The 20,980-nt window shown below is 42.9% G+C and overlaps 1 protein-coding gene across 7 annotated transcripts; it reads left to right on the top strand.

Moving 5' to 3' along the window:
* Positions 1–2,182: 2,182 nt before the first annotated feature.
* Positions 2,183–20,252, top strand: ZNF239 (zinc finger protein 239). 7 transcript variants are annotated; one of them, XM_066244024.1, is made up of 5 exons: positions 2,185–3,658; positions 5,348–5,461; positions 10,668–10,797; positions 14,790–14,891; positions 18,355–20,252. In XM_066244024.1, exon 5 carries the CDS (start codon positions 18,450–18,452, stop codon positions 19,827–19,829), a length of 1,380 nt encoding a protein of 459 aa, XP_066100121.1. In that variant the 5' UTR covers positions 2,185–3,658; positions 5,348–5,461; positions 10,668–10,797; positions 14,790–14,891; positions 18,355–18,449; the 3' UTR covers positions 19,830–20,252. The 7 variants fall into 7 exon arrangements, with proteins under 7 accessions (XP_066100119.1, XP_066100118.1, XP_066100120.1 ...); XM_066244022.1 differs by lacking the exon at positions 14,790–14,891 and having other exon boundaries at positions 2,183–3,248; XM_066244021.1 differs by lacking the exon at positions 14,790–14,891 and having other exon boundaries at positions 2,183–3,658.
* Positions 20,253–20,980: the final 728 nt, after the last annotated feature.

The raw sequence follows: 20,980 nt of genomic DNA, 5'->3' as shown, positions 1-20,980 counted from the left end.
GAGGTCCAGTCTGCCAACAATACTGTCTTCTAAACACACAGACACCCAAACAAAATTTAGAAGAATAATACACTTTGATATATTTTTTACCTATAGTGGATGAGACTGGATATTAGAAAAAATTGGATTTGAGGGGAATTTCCTTTTATTTGTTAATCCATTTATATAAATTTTCATAGTGAATATTTATGTAATTAATGAATGATAAGGAACTTCTGGTCAAGATGGTAGACCATGGAAACACTGTGCTCACCTCTTCACATGACCACATCAGAATTACAACTAAATTATAGAATAGCCACTTTTGAGAACACCTGAAGACCAGCTGAACTGAATTACTCTAAGGATATAAAGAAGCAACTTCAAGACTGGTTTGAAAGGTTGAGAGGTGAGAGGGGTCCCCAAAGCCCCTGTGTCAGTTAAGGATTGGGAGAGCTATCTTAGCTTCAGAGGTCCTCGCTGAGGAGCAAGGGGTTTCAACCCCACACTAGGCTTGCCAGCCCAGAGCACCAGGTTCAGGAAGAAGAGTCCCCACAATTACTGGCTGTGAAAAATCATGAGTTCCATTTGGGTAATACAAAAGACTACTGGCCTTTCTTAAAAGGCCCAAGCAAGCACTCACTCATGAACACTAAGCTCCAGCAAAGGAACACCAAAGTTACCAGGGAGAAACTGAATCATCTGGTTTCCAGGTGAAGGCTAGAGGGGCAGCTCTCTTCCAGGACAGAAGTGCTGTCAGGCACCACTGTCCATTGAGCGCGCGTCACACACAGCCTGGGAAGTACAGGAGGAAGTGCTGGAAGTCACCATTATTCTTTTGTTGATACCTTCCCACACACACCTGTAGGGAAAGGGGCATTGGCGGATTTAACGGCAGGCGCACTGGACGCGCGTCCTGGGCCCTGACTTCTGAAGGGCCCCACAAAACCCCAACTTTACACTTTTTTCTAATGACACCAAGTTTAGTTTCATATGTGCAATCTTAACATTAATAGTACATAATATTTTTTATTTATTTTAAAATACAGTTAACATGTATTTTTATTTTTCCTCTAATTTTTAAGGGGCCCAATATTTTCTTCTGCACCTGGGACCTCAACGTACCTTTAATCTGCCTCTGGGAAGGGGTCACCAAATCTGAGTCTCCATCAGTCTAACACCACTCTCCACCCTGATGATTCCCTGAGACATTCCCCACCCAAGTCACACAAAAACTTAACCAATTTCAGCAGCTTTTTCACACAAGCAACCAGCTGCACGTATTCCTAAAACCTCCAGGTCCACAAAGCCCAGACAAGCAGCAGCTGTCCTCGGCATGCCTCTTACTAAGCAGCCCCAAGCCCGGCACAGGTGGCAGCTAGCATCATTCCATAGGATAGCCCCTCCCAGGCACCTACAAGCCCAGCACAGGCAGCTACAAACTGCAAATCACTTTATTGCTCTTGCCAGGTGGTCCAAGGCCAGGAAAGGAAGCAGCTGAACTTAACCTGCACCAGAGATCCTCCCAAAAAACCCCAGAGCTGCACAAAGCAGACTGGCAAAGGGCAGAGTAGACCACTGAAGAGCAGAGCAGAGGTGTCTAGCCAGAGTCCTGGCTCCAGGTATGCCTCACAGCCATGCCGTTTTCACGGCTGTGTTCTATCACAATCGAGCTGTTTGCACTGAAAAGTTTCCTTCTTCACCCCATCCCAAATTGGTGATTCCTCTTGGCATTGAATTGGCGCCAATGACCATCGTTGACAGTATGAATTGGTGAAAAATTAAAATAGGGACTTCTGGTTCCCGTCAAGATGAAATAGCCCTATTTCTCCCAAGTCCTTCCTCCTGAAATTAAAAAACCCTAGAGTTCTGACTCCTGAGTAAAACATGACTGATTCCCTCATCTCCTCAAAATCTTAGGTCTAAATTTTCGTATTTATTCCTAGCATCCCTCAGTTCCCAAGTCAGCTCTCCTTTTTCCATAACACATATCATCTTATAACACATTATACCATTTATTTATAATTATTTTAATTTTATTCATTTTAGAGAGGAGAGAGAAAGGGAGAGAGACAGAGAGAAGAAGGTGGGGAGGAGCTGGAAGCATCAACTCCCATATGTGCCTTGACCAGGAAAGCCCAGGGTTTCGAACTGGCGACCTCAGCATTTCCAGGTATACCATTTATTTATAAAAATTATGTATTGCTTGTTTTCTCCACTAGTATTTAATATATAAAGTGATTTTTTAAAGTGTTGTTAACAGACGCTAAAATGTTGGCTAAACTAATGAACTTCAAAAGGTAGATGAAGATGCCAAGTGGCACATACCTGGTTCAAAATATTTTTACAGGTAAAGACGAAATTGCGAGTGATATTTACATTCCTTTTCCCCCAGTAGTACATTAATACAATAGAAAAACACTTTAATGGGCATTCTTAAAATAATTCTTATTCGTTTGTGATTTTAAAAATAACGTGAATGCACTCTCAGAGACCACTCAAAGGCAGTCCGCCGCAACCAGGAATCCGACTGGCCGCTGGAAGCACCTACTGGGCTGGGCACCGGAAATATGATCCGGAAGTGACTGCCCGCCCGCAGGCCCCTGGGAATTGTAGTTCAGGGCCGGCGCAAAGAAGACACGGGTCACACTCCAGGGTCCTCCGGCGCTTGCAGGTATTCGGGTCACGTGAGAGGTGAGTGGCAATTGGCTGCTGGTACCTCCGTGGCTAGCATCGGACAGTGGGAGCGCAGGAGCTCATCGGGGACCCGGGAGCCTGGCCGGTGGCTGTGGAGGGCACGCGACCCACGGAGGTGCGGTGTCCCAACGCCGACCGCGCTGCGATTTAGAAGGGCTCTACTCTCGCCTGAGCGCCGGCCTTGGCGGGCCTGGGGGCTTCGCAGTTGACCTTTCCGCGCCGGGGACTGGCCTTCTATGAAGGACGTTCAGGGTGGACATTAGGCAGCTGAAAGGGACTCCCGTGCGGAAGCGACGTCTGACCCCGCAGCACTGCCCTTTGGAGAGGTGGGCTCCGAGACCCTGCGCCCCAGAGGGGAGTCTGGTCGCGGAGGGCGTCGCGGTATCCAAATGCACCCCCGGCGGCGACGCAGCCACCCCGAGATCTCCGACCGCCCTGCCGAACACTAGAGGCCGAACGTGGACCGTCACAGTGCGGGGCCGCCAGACGGACCATAGCCTGGGGCAGAGACAAGGAGGTTCCTGGAGGCTGGAGACACCTCAGGAGAGGCTTTCACGCAGCAGTCTGCTGGGGTGAGGACCCTGAGATCCGCTCCGGGGCTGCTGCCTCGGATTGGGGCGCAGGGATATTATGGCCTGCGGACAGGGCAGTTGCTGGGGTTAACCAATCAGAGAGTACGTTGTCGAGCTTCTTTTTCAGAGCACTGATGCCCAGGTGTATGTCAACGAAGCGTTCTGGGATTTGCAGGACTCGTTAGGGTCTGTGCAAAGGGACTTCTCCACTGCTCAGAGAGAAACCTGCATTTCAGCTCTGGTTTCCTGACTCGTTACTTATCTGGAAAAAAAAAAAAGACTTAACAGATGTGCAAAGATGAGAACAAATAAGCAGTTAGTTCCCTTCCCCGGGAACAGGTCTGCTTGCCTATTCCTGTCTCAGGAGCAGGAGGGACTTTTTCTCTTGTTGGACTGCCTGGTCCTGCAAGGTAGGCTTGATTTTCATGGCTGTTTCTCTTTTACGAGCTCTAGCTTTCCATAACTCTGCCTGCCCTTAGAGGAGGGAATGTCCAACTTCCAGGTGAGTTGGGGTTTCTTCTGAAAATGCTACCTTCCTGAGAATGTAAGTAACCTTTCTAGGGTCAGGGGAAGGACGCCAGCATTGAGTGTCTTTCTGATATCAGGTCCTGTCCTGTTGTTTTTCTTTTTTTTTCTTTCTTTTTTAAAAATTTTTATTTATTGATTTTTAGAGAGGGGAAAGGACAGAGACAGAGCAAAAACCATTGATTGGTTGTTTTCACCTATTCATGCCCTCATTGGTTGCTTCTTATATGTGCCTTGACCCGGGATCGAATGGGTTATCTGGGCAAGTCAAAAGGATGTTCTAACCAACTAAGCTACCGGGACAGGGCCTGTTCTTCTCTTTATTGTGAGGCATATGGTATTTTATAAATGTGGGGGGTAGTAACGTCAATATACTAAGAGCATCTAGCTATATCAGATGATGTTGCCAGGATCTGCACAGGTCTCTGCTGCCTCTATATTACATATCATTTTTCCCTGAACTACCCTGCTTTCATGAACTTGGCCCACTCCCAAGAGCACTGGGCTTCACCCTTTTCTATTTGTTTGTTTATTTTATTTTTATTTTTTAGTGAGAGGAGGGTAAGCAGACAGACAGACTCCCACATGTGCCTGACTAGAACCATGTGGCATGCCCACCAGGGGGCAATGCTCTGCCCATCTGTTTGCTCTGTTGCAACCAGAGCCATTCTGTTGCCTGAGGCGGAGGCCATGGAGCCGTCCTCCGGACCCTGGCCAACTTTGCTCCAGTGGAGCCCTGGGTGCAGGAGAGGCTGAGAGAGAGACAGACAGAAAGGAGAGGGGGAAGGGTGGAGAAGCAGATGGCGCTTCTCCTCTGTGCCCTGGTCGGGAATTGAACCTGGGACTCCCATACCCCCAGCCAACACTCTACCACTGAGCCAACCAGGTAGGGCATGGTCTATAATCTTTGTACAGCATTGTGGTGGTTAGCTCTTTCACAGACTAGCACAAAATTTCTGGTGGACCAGTAATGGTCTGTGGACCAGTAGTTGAAAAACACTGGTTGAGGACAGTAAACTGCCTCAAGGTACTGAGAGCATGTCATCACTGTGCTTTGGAAAGTGATTGAGGACTTCAAGAGATTAGCATGTGTAAGACCCTGTGCTGTGTCTCTTTTCCTTCTCTTCTACCTGTTTCTGAGTAAAGATTATTTTATTCACTACTGATAAAGTTGGGGATTGTTAGTATAGTAAATTTTGAGATTCTGGTATATATTATTACTGTTTGAATATAAAAAAGGACTTCATCCCAGCAATACTTGCTGAGTGTTTTTATATACCAGACATTGTCCTTGAGTCTGCTGAAAGGCAGCAGTTCCAATTTAATCCCTTTGTTCCTCTGTGACTTGGGGGAGCCACTTTGCCATTATGAACCTTAGTTTTCTCATCTGAAAATGAGAGTGTTGAGTTTAATCTCAAGTGTCTTTTCCTTGTAGCACTTGATTCTTTTAAATTGAATGTGAATTTTTTTTTTTTTTAGAGAGACAGGAAGGAAGAGAGATGAGAAGCATCAACTTGTAGTTGCAGCACTTTAGTTGTTCATTGATTGCTTTCTCATATGTGTCTTGATCCCAGGGCCTCCAAACGAGCCAGCGACCTTTGGATTCAAACCATCCACCTTGGAGTTTTGAATCTGGGTCCTCAGTGTCCCAGGTCAATGCTTTAACCATTGCGCTACCACCTGATCAGGTTAGTTGCTGAGGATTTAAAGATTAGTTGAACATGGATTGTATCCTTTAGAATTTATAGCCAATTTGGGAGACAGATTTTATAGCTATAGTAGAGGTATGTGAAAGATATTATGGGATGTTGGAGGAGGAGGCATCTAACTCATCCTCATGCTTCAGAAAGGAGCTTGTGGATTGTCCTGAAATTGAAAGGAGTTTCAAAATGGGAAATATAAGTCAGGGCAGATGCAATATATAAAAGGCTGTTCTAGAGTCTAGTATGACCTTTAGATGACTGCTGCTGATCCAGTGTGACTACAGCTCCTATCCACCTATTGCTGCCTTCTGCATTACTGTTTCCTGTTGTCTGCAAAGTAAAGCGTTGGATCCAGCAAGGAAGAGCTCTGGAAAGGAAGTGGAAAGGCACATGATGTATGTAGTTTGGAGGAGTTTGACATTTTTGGTTGAAGGGGGTGTAGCAAGAGGGATAGGAAACTGCTGGTCCCATGACCATCCACTTTGGATGTCCCTCAGGATACTTGATATACTTTCTGAGAGTAAGAATGTGTCATGCCTTGGGGTGTCTTAAAAGCTCCACTGATACCAGGGAAGACTATTCATTATTCAGTCTTTTAGTCCCAACTTTGTCATGCTTTAGCAGGACCACTATTTTTTTTTCCTTTCTCCTGATACACTGATTCCTTTCACTTGGTCCACTGTCATACCATTTCTCTTCTTGGAATTTTCAATCTACTACAAAGTTTGTACTCCATCAGCATAACCTTTCCATTCTCACTACAGAATTCTCCCCACACTTAGTCTGTGGGTTTTTAAAATTACTAAATGGACTATTCAATCTATGAATTTAAAAATGGCAAACCTTGCATTTGAAGACTTGAGTTACTCTGGCTGGTTGGCTCAGTGGAAGAGCGTCGGCCTGGCGGGCAGGAGTCCCGGGTTCGATTCCCGGCCAGGGCACACAGGAGAAGCACCCATCTGCTTCTCCACACTTCCCCCTCTCCTTTCTCTCTCTCTCTCTTCCCCTCCTGCAGCCAAGGCTCCATTGGAGCAAAGATGGCCCGGGTGCTGAGGATGGCTCCATGGCCTCTGCCTCAGGTGCTAGAATGGCTCTGGTTGCAACAGAGCAATGCCCCAGATGGGCAGAGCATCGCCCCCTGGTGGGCATGCCGGGTGGGTGCATGCAGTCTGTCTGACTGCCTCCCCGTTTCCAACCTCAGAAAAATACAAAAAAAAAAAAAAAGACTTGAGTTACTGTGGTCTAGGTAAGAAATGAAGGTCCGGAGTGGAGCTGATAAGGTGCTGGCCTTCTTTTTCCCAAGTGATAAGGAGCTTGTGAAAGCATCCCATAGGGAACAGGAGCACCACTGCGGTCTTGGGGAATAGGAAGACTAGCAAAGGCTGGGAATTCTACACAATGACCCTGGTTCTAGCCAGTCAGGGCTTGCTAGAAGGCCAGTTGTGGGGCTGCACAGATGATCTTAGGAAGCTGCCATAGGCCACACACCACTCATGTCAACATAGAAACTTCCAGCCCTGGCCATACAGCTCAGTTGTCATCCTGATATGCAGGAGGATGCCAGTTCAGTCTCTGGTCAGGGCACATATAGAAATGGATTGATGCTCTGTTTCTCTCTCCCTTCCTCTTTAAAAGTCAATAAAATAAAATTTAATTCTTTTTCTTTTTTTTATTGATTTTTTTTTTTTTTTACAGAGACAGAGAGAAAGTCAGAGAGAGGGACAGACAGACAGGAACAAAGAGAGATGAGAAGCATCAATCATCGGTTTTTCGTTGCAACACCTTAGTTGTTCATTGATTGCTTTCTCATATGTGCCTTGACCGTGGGCCTTCAGCAGACCGAGTAACCCCTTGCTCGAGCCAGCGACCTTGGGTCCAAACTGGTGAGCTTTGCTCAAACCAGATGAGCCCATGCTCAAGCTGGTGACCTCGGGGTCTTGAACTTGGGTCCTCCGCATCCTAGTCCGACGCTCTATCCACTGCACCACTGCCTGGTCAGGCTAAAATAAAATTTAAATAAAAATAAAAGAAACTTCCAAACCTGTAAGAATCTTTTATGAGTTTATTTGAGCCAAACTGAACAATTGTTGGGAAGCAGAACCTCAAAGAATTGAGAAAATTGGCCCTGGCCAATTGACTCAGTGATAGAGTGTCGGCCTGGCATGTGGAAGTCCTGAGTTCCATTCCTGGTCAGGGCACACAGAAGCAGCACCCTTCTACACCCCTCCCCCCTCTATCTCTCTCTCTCTTTCTCTCCCTCTCCCTATGGCAGCCATGCCTCGAATGGTTCTAGCAAAGTTGGCCCCAGGTGAGAACAGCCCCATGGCCACACCTCAGGTGCTAAAATAGCTTGGTTGTCAAGCAGTGGAGCAATGGTCCCAGCCAGACAGAGCTTCACCTGCTGTCTGGAAAAAAGCAGTTTTACTGCTTATTTTGTACATCAAAATCAAAGGGAAAGCAGAAGGGGGTTACATGAAATTGGTGATAGATTAGGGAGGTGGGAGAAAGCAAAAGGGAGCCGTCTTTGCTGAAGTTTACTGAAATTTCTGTTTTACAGGGGCAGGAATAAGATAGTTAATAGTTAACATAATAATAATAGTGAGATAGTTTGCTAGTTCCTGCTCTGGTGGCTGCACCCTGAGGGGGCAGGAAAAGAAGATGACCCTTACATTTCAAAGGCATGTTATCAGTCCATTATTGTAGATGCAAAACAACATACAGGCTTGATTAAGATAAGCATTGACTTTTGTTTAGAGAAAAATATCACCTCTAAGACATGACTATCTACTATGAATTGCTTTTAGTTAAAAAGTTTTCATTTCAGACTATCCTGTGTGCTAACTTGAGGTCTCTTGAGTTTGCAAGGCCATCATGCAGGGATCACCTGAGCTTGTGAAGTTAGTATGTGGCCTCATCTTTTTTTTTTTTTTTTTTTTTTTTTTCTTTACAGAGACAGAGAGAGTCAGAGAGAGGGATAGACAGGGACAGACAGACAGGAATGGAGAGATGAGAAGCATCAATCATCAGTTTTTTGTTGCGCATTCCAACACCTTAGTTGTTCATTGATTGCTTTCTCATATGTGCCTTGACCGCGGGCCTTCAGCAGACTGAGTAACCCCTTGCTCGAGCCAGTGACCTTGGGTCCAAGCTGGTGAGCTTTTGCTCAAACCAGATGAGCCCACGCTCAAGCTGGCCACCTCGGGGTCTCAAACCTGGGTCCTCGGCATCCCAGTCCGACACTCTATCCACTGTGCCACTGTAAAGCCAGAAGGCACGGCCAAGGCCACCATCAAAGCAGCCTGGCCCATGCAGGTTCGCATTGGATTCAGACAGTCGGTAAAGAAACAACGGAGCCACAAACTGGTGGGCCATAGTCTTTAATTCTAGCTTGCACCCGGCGGGCAAGTAAAAATACACACTGGGCTCCAAAACCCAGTCACATCCAGTGCTCACAAAGCTACTGACTTATCCGAGTTTCCTAGAATCAAAGGTTTCTAGCTCACCAGACTTATTCTCCTCTGTTCCCCATCTCCTTCCTTATCCCAGATACAAACTACACAAACTGGCATCTCACTCAGCACTCCGCCATCTTGGCTGCTTCTCCTGGCCTCCTCCACATGGCCTCCTTCCGCTGCTGGCTCTACTCTCTCATGCTAGTCATCCCAGGAACCAAGAGGCCAAACTCTCAATCCGTCCCCATTTTATAGTGTAGAAATCCAAACCCTTAATCCAATATACAAAACAGGGAAGTCTCTAATACAAAGTCACCCTCTGAGGCATGATAGGATTGTACCGCCCTACATCAAAAAGGGTAGGAAAGGCTTAATCCCAAAACCAAGCCCCAGGCTAAAGGATTCTGCCTGCCTTTAGCCCACCCCAACACACATTAATATCACCTGGGCGAAGGCCTCCTCCTGTTATCTTTAACAAAGTGAGCATAATACATTTTATCTGCCCAACAGCCACCGCCTGGTCAGGCGTGGCCTCATCTTTTTTTTGTTTTCATCCACACTTGCAAAGAACCTCACGCTGCTGGATACCCCTCGCCTCCTAGAGCACTGGGGAGGGAAGGCAACCCAACATAAGAAAGTGGTATGCTTGAGTGCCATGTTTTACATTTGCCTTGGCTGAATAGAGTGAATAAAGATGCCTGACCCGGTGGTGGCACAGTGGATAGAGCATCAACCTGGAATGCTGAGGTCCCAGGTTCAAAACCTGAGTCAGGCCCTGGCCAGTTGGCTCAGTGGTAGAGCGTTGGCCCAGCATGTGGAAGTCCTGGGTTTGATTCGTGGCCAGGGCACACAGGAGAGGCGCCCATCTGCTTCTCCATCCTTCCCTCTCTCCTTTCTTTCTGTCTCTCTCTTCCCCTCCTGCAGCCAAGGCTCCACTGGAGCAAAATTGGCCCGGGTGCTGAAGATGGCTCCATGGCCTCAGGCGTTAGAACGTCTCCAATTGCAGCAGAGCAACGCCCCAGAGGGGGCTGAACATTGCCTCTGGTAGGCATGCTGAGTGTATCCTGGTCAGGTACTTCAGAAAAATACAAAAAAAAACCCTGAGTCACCAGCTTGAGCATGGAGTCATAGACATGAACACACGTCATAGCTTGAAGCCCAAGGTCCCTGGTTTAAGCAAGGGGTCACTGGCTTAGCTGGAGCCCTCCTGGTCAAGGCACTTTACGAGGCAATGAATGACTAAAGTGCTGCAACTACGAGTTTATGCTTCTTATCTCTCTCTTTGTCTGTACCCCCCCACACACGCTGGCTCTTTCTCTCTCTCTCTCTCTCTCTCTCTCTCTCTCTCTCACTCTCTCATGCACGTGTGCTCTTGCTTTAAAAAAAAAAATCTCAGGTTAAAATGTTGGGTGAATTATTCTCATGTCTGTTGCAGTAGGATACTAGTAGGAGTGGGATGGAAAGGACAACCCAGCTATGACCATGAGATGACAGTGATATGGAAAGATCAAGTATCTGAGCGAGCTGTGGGCAGGAGGGGAAGGGTTCTAAAGGAAGTAGCAAAGTAGATGAGAAAGGAAAGAGCTTCCAACAAAACTTGCTCTAGATCCCTCAGATCCCTGCACTACACACTTCTACACCATTCGCATCTTTTCAAGTGCTACCAACCTCACCTTCCTTCCAGGAGGGCATTTGTGCAGATGCTAGTCAGTTAAGGAGAAATGTGCTTAATGTTTTAGGAACCAGTAACATTCAAGGATTTCTCTGTGGACTTCACTGAGGATGAGGAGCAGGGTCACCTGGATCCTGCTCAGAGGAAGCTGCACAGAGCTACAATGCTGGAGAACTACAGCCACTTGGTCTCTGTGGGTAAGAACGTGAGCCTGGACACCTCCCTGTTGGAGTCTTTGCTGCTTCTATTTTAAATGGTGATGGGACCCCAGGCATGTGGTTCAAGAATCAGTTTCCTAATTTATTTTCTGCACAAAAGGATGTTTCTGGTTATTCTGAGCATCTAAAGAACTTCATTTGGTAAGATCTGGAGAATGGTAGCTTTACTGTCTTGTCTGAGAAGCCGTACCTGATCCATCCCTGATAAACCAGAATTTGGGATGGTTTTGCTTTCTGCATGGTTACCCAAACTCTGTTTCCCAGATATGATTTCTCAGTTGCAGAAAGTTGAAGATAATTATATAATAAAGAACAAACTCCAAACATATCAGCAAGGCATTATGGCAAGTTACAAATCCAGGCTAATCCGGGAAAGAGAAGTCCCTTTTTAAAATTTTTATTTCTTGATTTTAGCAAGAGAGGAAGGGAGAGAGAGAGAAACAGGAATATCAATCTGTTCCTTTATGTGTCCTGACTGAGTATCAAACCAACAGCCTCTGTGCTTCAGAACGATGCTCCAACTGAGCTATCTGGCCAGTGTGAGAAGTCCTTTTAAAAATATTTTAGGACTTCTCTTCGAACTTCTCTGCTCTGTGGAAAATTGAGGCTTCAAGGAAACTCTCCACAAACTGATCTATCAATATCAATTTACCTACTCTCCCTTCTACCTTCTGAGAAACTTGGTATTTCTCATTCACACAGACCTTTTCTTTTTTTAGTGCGTGCACGAGAGAGACAGGAAAGGAGAGATGAGAAACGTCAAATTGTAATGTGGCACTTTAGTTCATTGATTGCTTTCTCGTATGTGCCTTGACCGGGGACTCCAGCTGAGCCAGTGACCCCTTGCTTCAACCAGCGACCTTGAGCTTCAAGCCAGTGGCCATGGGGTCATGTCTATGAACCTGGTGCTCAAGCTGGTGAGCCCACACTCCAGATAGAAGAGCCCATGCTCGAGCTATGACCTCAGGGTTTCAAACCTGAATCCTCAGCATCCCAGGTCCGGGATGCGCTATCCACTGCACCAACACCTGGTTAGGCAACAGACCTTCTCTGTACTCTCCCACATTTTCCTCACATTGGTCTTGTACTGTCTTTGCCTGGATTTTATTTTCATTACAAATCCCCCTGTCCTGCAATATCTAGTTTCCTTTTTTTCTTACACATTGAGATTCATCTATCTCACCTTCTGAATATAAGACACAATTGTGGTGAGGCAAAATCCCATATCCTAGAGATAGATGGGAATATAATTGATACAAGTTTTTCTCAAAAGTATTTTGGCTGCTTGAAGCAAAGAGCCTTAAACATTTTTGATGAAATAACTTATTTTGATGAAATAATTTACAAGGGGTCCTCGGGTTATGACATAGTTCCATTCCTATGACAGTGATGTAACTCGAATTTTGGTGTAAATTGAAACACACCCTACCCTAAGTCACTTACCTATCCTTACACAGTTATAAAATCATAATCTAGAACATAAAAACACAATTCCTTCACTGACACACCACATTACTGCATATTCTTCCACCATGTGCAACCAAACTATACTGCTCACAAAAATTAGGGGATATTTTATACAGTGGTACCTTGAGGTACAAATTTAATTCGTTCTGTAACCGAGCTTGTAAGTCAACTCATATATCAAACTGCCAATACTGGACCCGTGCGTCAACGCGCCAACTAGCGGCAGTTTCCCAAATCACAACTTGTATCGGAATTTTGCTCAGATCTCAAACAAAAATACGGACCGGACCGAGTCACAGCTCGTATCTTTAAAAAAAAAAAAAAAAAAAAAAAATTGTATGTTGGTCTGTTTGTGTATCAAGGTACCACTGTAGCTTCATATTCATTGAAATACCCCTAATTTTTGTGAGGTATATAGTTCACCCATGTAGTCCATAAGTATGATGCTAACAGCGTAAGCCAAAACACTCATGTCTCAATATTTTTAAGTTTTTAAGGAATGAGCATCATAAACTTGAAATGTCAAGATTGTCGTAACCCAAAGACCCCTGTATTTCCATATGTATCTACCTTAAGGAAGTAATCAGTAACTCCAACTGAAAATTGTAAACAGTCATTGTAGAATTACTTAATATAGTGAAATATTATTCATCAAATATATCAAAGGGGCTTGGTTGTATAAATTATAGGGCTCATACAAGAGAAAAAGATGTAGCCATTAAAAACATTTCTTGCCTGACCTGTGGTGGCGCAGTGGCTAAAGCATCGACCTGGAAATGCTGAGGTCGCCAGTTCGAAACCCTGGGCTTGCCTGGTCAAGGCACATATGGGAGTTGATGCTTCCAGCTCCTCCCCCCTCCTCTATCTCTCTCTCTCCCTCTCTCTCTCCTCTCTAAAAATGAATAAATAAAATAAAATTAAAATACCAACTCTTTAAAAAAAAAAAACATTTCTTTTAAAACTTTATTTTTATTGAATTTGTTGGGGTGACATTGGTTAATGAAATTATACAGGTTTCAGGTGTACAATTCTATTATAGATATATTATCCATGTATTGTATTGTGTGGTCCCCATCCCAAATCAAGTTCTTTTCATCACCGTTTATCCCCCTTTACCATCTTCTACCTCCCCCACCCACTTTACCTCTGGTAATCACCATACTGTTGTCTGTGAGTTTTTTTGTTTCATTGTTTGTTTGTTTTTGCTTACTCCCTTCATCTTTTACACCCTGCCCTCAACCCCCTCCACTATGACAGCTGGCTGTTTTGTAATATCATAGAGCTCTTTGTTATGTTGTATTAGCTCCCTGTGAAAGGACTTTTTTTCTCATCATGTCAGCAATTTTCTTCTAATATTACATACTCATTCTTAATATTTTTAAAAACTAATATCACAAGGTTTTATTACTACTTGTAAAGGCTACCATTAATACAGTTTCTGTCCATGATTTTCATAGACCTGTTATTTCTGCAGTGATTCCCAAGTATTGTTCTTTGACTATTTAATAATTTTTGCCCTGGCTGGGTATCTCAGTTGGTTAAAGTATCATCCCAAAGCACAGAGGTTGCCAGTTCAATCCCCAGTCAGGGCACATACAGGAAGATGTTCATGTCTCTCTCCTGCTCTCTCACTTCCTCTCTCTAAAATCAATAAAATAAACATTAAAAAATAATAATAAGTTTGACCCACCTCATGATTTAACTGCCCCAAATGGCACTGTTTTACTTTTGTTTTTCTTTTTGCTATTACTTTTAAACTTTTTAAACAAAGTAATACATTCACCTAAGTAAAGCAAATTGTGTGGAAAGACTTGTAATCAAAACCAGTCTCCTGCTCTGCTGTTCCTTTTGCCACACGGTATGGCTTCTCAGAGCCACTCAGCTTTAACTTTTTAAGCTGATTTTTAGTATTTGCCTTCATATTTCCAAATAATATGCTTATACAGGCTACTACTTTTTAAAAAAAGAATAAAAAGCATTAAAAGTTGTACAGTGTCACTTGTCAATTAAACCTTAATAAAGCTGGGGGGGGGAGTATATACAATGAGGATATTAGAGAAAGGTGGAAAATAAATTATGCATGAGTAGCAAACTTTAAGTACACTAAATATTTTCAGTTCATTAAAGTCATACTTCAAAAATAAGCAGTGAAAAGATGCACAATGAAAACTTTCTTCCATGTTCCCAACTTCACATCACCCAGGTTCTGGTCGGATGCTATCACAGACCATCTGCAGTGAATAAATCTTGTGCAAATGCCATTTCACAACTGTGCCTGGAAATCTAAAGATTGAGACCCCCAAACCAGAATGATGACTGCATACCTTTGTGATTTTGATCAGTAATTGTCAAAATGTCCTTGTTGCGGAGTGACACCAATTTATACTCATAAGCAGTGTATGTCTTCAGGCTTTGTGATCTTGCCAGTTTAACAGGTAGAAATTGGTATTTCAGTCTAGTTTTAATTTGAATTTATTATGATTTGATATATTGCTGTTTTTCAGTTTATCAATATTTGATATTGCTCTTGACTTCTTTACAACATGGATGAAAATTGAGCTCTTGTACATTACTTTCCTGGCATGCCCATCTTTACCAGAATTTAGGTCAGTGTTGCATTAGTGATCAATGTTTATATTGCTTTGACTTTATAATTTTTATTCCTTACAGAGTCAAGTCATATGCTATACTATGATTACAGTTTCTTTTTTTTCTTTCCTAAAGCTAATACTTGCTCTTTTAAATATATATATATTTTGAGGAGAGGGTTACTTCCATACTGTTCCATAGCGTTTGAGTTAATTTGGTTAATTACTATTGTTTCTTTTATGTATCAAGAATTGATGCAGCTTAATATTCTGTTTTATTTACTTCTTTGCTCATTGCCATTTCTTTTATCATGAAGTTATTTAATTTTTTTTTTTGCTATAGTACATTTCTGAGTAATTGTTCCAGTAATTATTTAAATCCTTTCTTGTCTGCAAAAGTCTCCATTTATTCCTCCCACTGAAATGTTTGATTGGTTGAGTATAGAATAGAATACTAATTTCATAATCACTTTCCCTCCAAAATGAGAAGATATTTTTCAGTTATCTTCCGTTGTTCAGTATTGCTGATTAATAATTCATTGGCATTTTCTGGGATTTCTATTTTTCCTTGAAGTCCTGAAATTTCATATACTGTTTTTATCATTCAGTGGGCCCTGAACTGAGTTCTAAGAAATGTTTTGTTTTCTTTTTCTGTTATTCCTTTCCCTTTGTTCTGTCTGTGCAGTATTCATTGAACTTCTACAATATGTATGTTTACTTTACCTTTCCATCTGTGTGTCCTTTTATTCTGCATTCTAGAATTCCCTCAATCTTCCAGCCTACTCATGTGTTAACTTTGCTGTTTAGCGCATCTAGACTCAGACTGCTTGACAGTTACTTAACCATTACAATCTTGGTGTCCTTGTGTGTAGAAAAGGTATCCCAGCAATTCCTCTCACATAAGATTGGGTGTTTCAAAGAGGTCTTAATTATTAGGATTATCATGTTTTTCAATCCTTTTATTAATTTAGAAGAATTCTGATTCTTTTTCATGTGTTTACATCTTATTAAATTATGTTGTTTTTCTAGATGTGGTATCCTCTCATATTTCTCTGGGGTTTTTGTTTGTAGTTTTTTGTGGGGGGGGGTTACATTTATTTATTGACTGCAGTGAGACAGAAAGGTAGAGAGAGACAGGAACATCAATCTGTTCCTGTATGTGCCCAGACCAGGGATCAAACTGGCAACCTCTGTGCTTCAGGACGATGCTAACGAACCGAGCTATCCAGCCAGGGCTTTCTGGGATTTTAATTACGTACATTTTAAATTCCATTTCCTTCACTCACTATTTCTTGAGTTTATGCCACTCTTTATAAAAATTAGTTTCTACTTTTTTGTCTTACATTTTTTTATTGTCTCATTTTTCCCCCCCAAATGTTCACAGTATGATATTGGAGTGTGCATCCTCAGCTGATACCCAGCCCTCTGTGGTGCATGCAGGTTCTGCTGATAAGGGATGCCTCTGCTGACTGGGCTTGGGATGGGGATAGTAAGAATCCAGATGGTGGGTAGTGTAAACTCCTTTTTTGAGGGTGCCTTTTCAGACAAGTAAGTTATCTGGGGCATGCCATATTTTGATGTCCAGCTCTGGGATATCTTCTTGCAGAAATCCCTCTTTAGGGGTTACCTTAAGGCACTTTGTCCATATGTATGTCTTGGGTCAGTTGCTTTTTTTTACCAGTAGTTTTCAACCTTTTTATGCTTGGGGACCAATGAAAATAGGAGAATTATTTCAGGGACCACTAAGGCAGAAATCACCCTGAGTATAAGTGAATTTGACTAAGGTCATTGGATATAATCTTTATACAACAGCAGGATGGTTCACTCTTTCACACACTGGCACCAAATTTCTGGCAGACCAGTTCACAGACTGGCGGTTGATAAACAGTGGCTTAATCCACCCTGTCGCTGTACAGGGTCAGCAGTGCCTCAACTTCTGCCTCTCTTTGTAGTCCAATTGATACTATTAGGGGTCTTTATGGGGCTACTTCTATCAGTTACCCAGTATATTTCATTTTCTGTTGGGTGGTTGGGAGAGTGGTGCTGCTAATTTAATGGCAACAACTAGTCTAACCATCAGAAATGCCTAATGTGAATTTCATGAATTTTCTGCTTATCCTGAATTTCCAGGATAAGCCTCTCTTTATAATTGTTGATTCTGAGTTTAAACTTTGAATTATTTGAATTTTTAGGACTTCTTGAGAAGATCTCTTACTCCTTCAGAAGGCTTCTCCTATACATGGTTTGAGCTGTGTGCAATGTTTTTTTCTAGTTTCTCTGTCATTCCTGATCCATTTGTTCTTTATCATCTAGGAGTTCCTCAACATTTTTATTCTGGTGATGACAACGCTTCTTTTTTTCCAAGACTTTTATAGATTTTTTTTTGTCATTTCAGGATAATATTAGGATATTCACTCTAATTGCTTTGACCAACATATGTACTAGTAATTCTAAAATCTGTATGTTAGCACAGTTCTCTCTCAGAAGTTCCAGGTTCATAATCTCGCTGCTTATTGGATGAACAGTGTAGGAAGATTCTAATAGCACCACAAATTAAACATTTGATTTAGACTTTGTCATCTGTCCTTCTCTCCTCCAGCCTTTTCCTTTTACATAGCATCCCCAAACCTAGTCACTCAAACAGGGAACTTGGGGAACGTACATGGTGCTTCCTTTCCCTTCACATGATTTAGAATATCTCTCTCCATAACCATCATCTGATTTGCTACAGCAGTTGTTTCTCTGCCTGAAGTCTTGCTCATTTCTGAGGGGGCAAGTCAGTGGTTTCATTCCCAATTGAAGTCCTTTGATAGCTTTAAATCCCTAAGGGTTTTAGCCTTAAATCCTCAGTAGTACATACAAAGCCCTTTCTTCTGGCTCCTGCCTTCCTCTCCTAGGCACACTTTTTACCACTATTACCTGACGCTGTTCACAAGAAGCTCTTCATAATTTTCCTAAACATGTCATATTTTCTCTCCACATTTTTTTTGTTTTGTTTTGTTTTCCTTATATCTGCCCCCAGATTTGGGTCAAATGCCCTTACTCTGTATTCCCATACCTGGTTGTACCTGTATCTCCTGTAGCCAGATGTGGTGTTATCATTGTTGATATATTTGTCTTTCTTCTCCATATGTAGGCTCTAGTTTGATAAGTAAAAAGGTTTGTTTTCTTTCTTGTATCCCCAGCATCTGTTAAAATGGATTACCAATTAAATGCAAATTTACTTAAAATGAAGTAAATGAAATGTAACTTGTAGCAAGAATGTAGGATTCATAATCTTCTGCAGTGGCTCTACTTAAAAGCAGAGACAAGATTTCTGTGTTTTGTACAAAGCCTTCTCTCTGGTGTTAACCCAAAGGGCATGACTGTAGGACAAGACTGAACTTTTTCCTAGTCACTAAGTCTTCAGGATTTAGGCACTCAGATTCTAAAATCTTAAAATCCATCCTTTGTTTTTATCACTGAATTCTTTGTTCCTTAGGAGACTTGAATGAAAATTCTGTGGAGAATCTTCAGGAGAAAGGACTTAGGGATCTATTATATGAAGAGCTTTCCTGTTGGCTAACTTTGGAAGAGATGGCCAGTACAATAACTGGGAGTCAGGCTTATATTGTGAATCTTCAAGGAGAAGTGTACAGGAACCCTGAACTAGATCTTTCCCCTTCTCAAAAGTGGGGAGAAGCATCTTCTCACATTTCCACAAACAAAAGCAGTGTTGTGACCTGTCAAAGTGATGGTTTCAAAAACATAGAAAGTGAAAAATATCGGTCTTTGAAAGTTCCAAACCAAATGGCCATACAGGACTCCTCAGTGACGTTGTGTAAGAATGAGCCCCAGGATCCTCAGGAAAACAAAAGCCTGTTTGAAACTGGAGAAAGCACTGAGAGAAAAGTGTCAGGAGGGAAAAGTCCTCCCATAGATCATTGTTCAGAGACCCTTCATTTTAACCTTGTGTCTGATGTCATGGAACTGGTCTCACCATTTTTCAGTGGTGAAGAAATTTGCCAGAATAGCCAGTTGAAAGAATCCTTGGATCCCTTTGACTGTAACTATAACAACATTTATGGTTGGAAATCACAGGTGATCAGTCATCAGAGAGCTCACAGAGAGGCGCATCCCTGTAACCATTATAACTCTGGAAAAATACCTAATGCCAGATCAGATGGTCATGAACGTGAGAAAATGCACATTGCAGAGAAACAGCACCAGTTCATCTGGGATAAGGACTTCAGTGGGAGCTCAGAACTGCTTCATCAGAAAAACCACACAGAAGAAAAGCCCTACAAATGTGAGCAGTGTGGGAAGGGCTTTGCGAGGAGCTCAAGTCTCCTCATCCATCAAGCAGTCCATACTGGTGAGAAACCTTATAAATGTGACAAGTGTGGGAAGGGCTTCACAAGGAGCTCAAGTCTGCTGATTCATCAGGCAGTCCATACAGGCGAGAAACCTTATAAGTGTGACAAGTGTGGGAAGGGCTTTTGTCAGAGCTCCAAACTGCATATCCACCAGCGAGTGCACACTGGGGAGAAGCCCTATGAGTGTGGGGAGTGTGGAATGAGCTTCAGTCAACGCTCTAACCTGCACATCCACCAGCGAGTCCACACGGGAGAGAGGCCCTACAAATGCGGAGAGTGTGGGAAGGGCTTTAGTCAGAGCTCAAACCTTCACATTCACCGATGCATACACACAGGGGAGAAGCCTTACCAGTGCTATGAATGTGGGAAGGGCTTCAGCCAGAGCTCAGATCTCCGCATCCATCTCAGAGTCCACACTGGGGAGAAGCCCTATCACTGTGGCAAGTGCGGGAAGGGCTTCAGCCAGAGCTCCAAACTCCTCATCCACCAGAGAGTACACACTGGAGAAAAGCCCTATGAGTGCAGCAAGTGTGGTAAGGGCTTCAGCCAGAGCTCCAACCTTCACATCCACCAGCGGGTTCATAGGAAAGATCCCTGTTAAAGAGCTCTTCAATTACATGCTCATGATCTCAAGACTTAAATATTCTTAATATCTTAACTCTATATTCTATGAAGGAGAGAGAGAATGAATTATTAAGTTCCTTCACTGAAAATAATTCATTTAATTAAAATATTTACACGCCAAGAACTTTGTTATCCCATACAATGAATTGCTTGTTCCAGTTCCTTAGATGGGTAGAGTGAAAACATCTGTACTCTGTAACTCAGCCAGTGTTAGAACTTCATACCCAGCATTTATAACTGCACAGATTTATCCAAGCACAACATGTTTCCCTTTGTTCACAATCTCTGAGAAATTGGAACACTTGACTTCTCTTCAAATTGTGTGCCTTGTGTTTTTCATATTTCTTTCCAGCCCTGAATAACCATAAATAAACTACAGTTATAATATGGTTTTAGCCATGGGGTGGCTGGAAATATAATGGGCATGGAAATTTGTTGTGTTTATAACAAAGACGCACAACAGTCTGGCTACACAAGAAGGTTAAGAGCTACTCAAGTAGTACATCCCATATACCATTTTACAGGATGTTGAATCCCCTTCCTCACAAAGCAACAGCTTAGGGACAGTAGCACTGTAGTGCTTTTCATGGATGCAGCTAGTCAACTGGTTTTCTTTCAGTTCTCACCACCTTATATGACTACCCTAAACTAGAGCCACGTAAGTACACACACCATGTTGAAATGTATTTAAATGAATTCAGTTCTTCTCTCAACACTTCTGTCTTATGTTTCCTTAGTTTTCTTGACCACCCATGTTCTATACTAAGCAAAACAAACGAGTCAGGAGAGAAAGTTTCTGATATTTGTCTCTTCAGTCTCATATCTTATTTATTGGGGTGACACTGGTTAACATACGGATTTCAGGTGCCCAATTCTACAACACATGTCTGTACACCATACTGTGTGTCCCTTCCCCAGTCAAGTATTCATCCGTCACCAATTTATCTCCCTACCCTTCTACCCCTCCCCTGCAACACCACACTGCTGTGTGTGTCTGAGTTTTTCCTTTTTCTTCTTTTGCCCTCTTTTTGCTCAGTACTTCTACCTCCTTCACCCCCTGACAGCTGTCAGTCAGGCTTATCTAATATTTGATTTACCCCCAAAACATTTGTTTTTGCATCTCCAGCC

The sequence above is a fragment of the Saccopteryx bilineata genome, chromosome 9 (genome assembly GCF_036850765.1).
Source record: "Saccopteryx bilineata isolate mSacBil1 chromosome 9, mSacBil1_pri_phased_curated, whole genome shotgun sequence".
In the NCBI taxonomy this organism is placed as follows: Eukaryota; Metazoa; Chordata; class Mammalia; order Chiroptera; family Emballonuridae; genus Saccopteryx; species Saccopteryx bilineata.
This window is presented reverse-complemented; position numbering and strand designations above follow the sequence as displayed.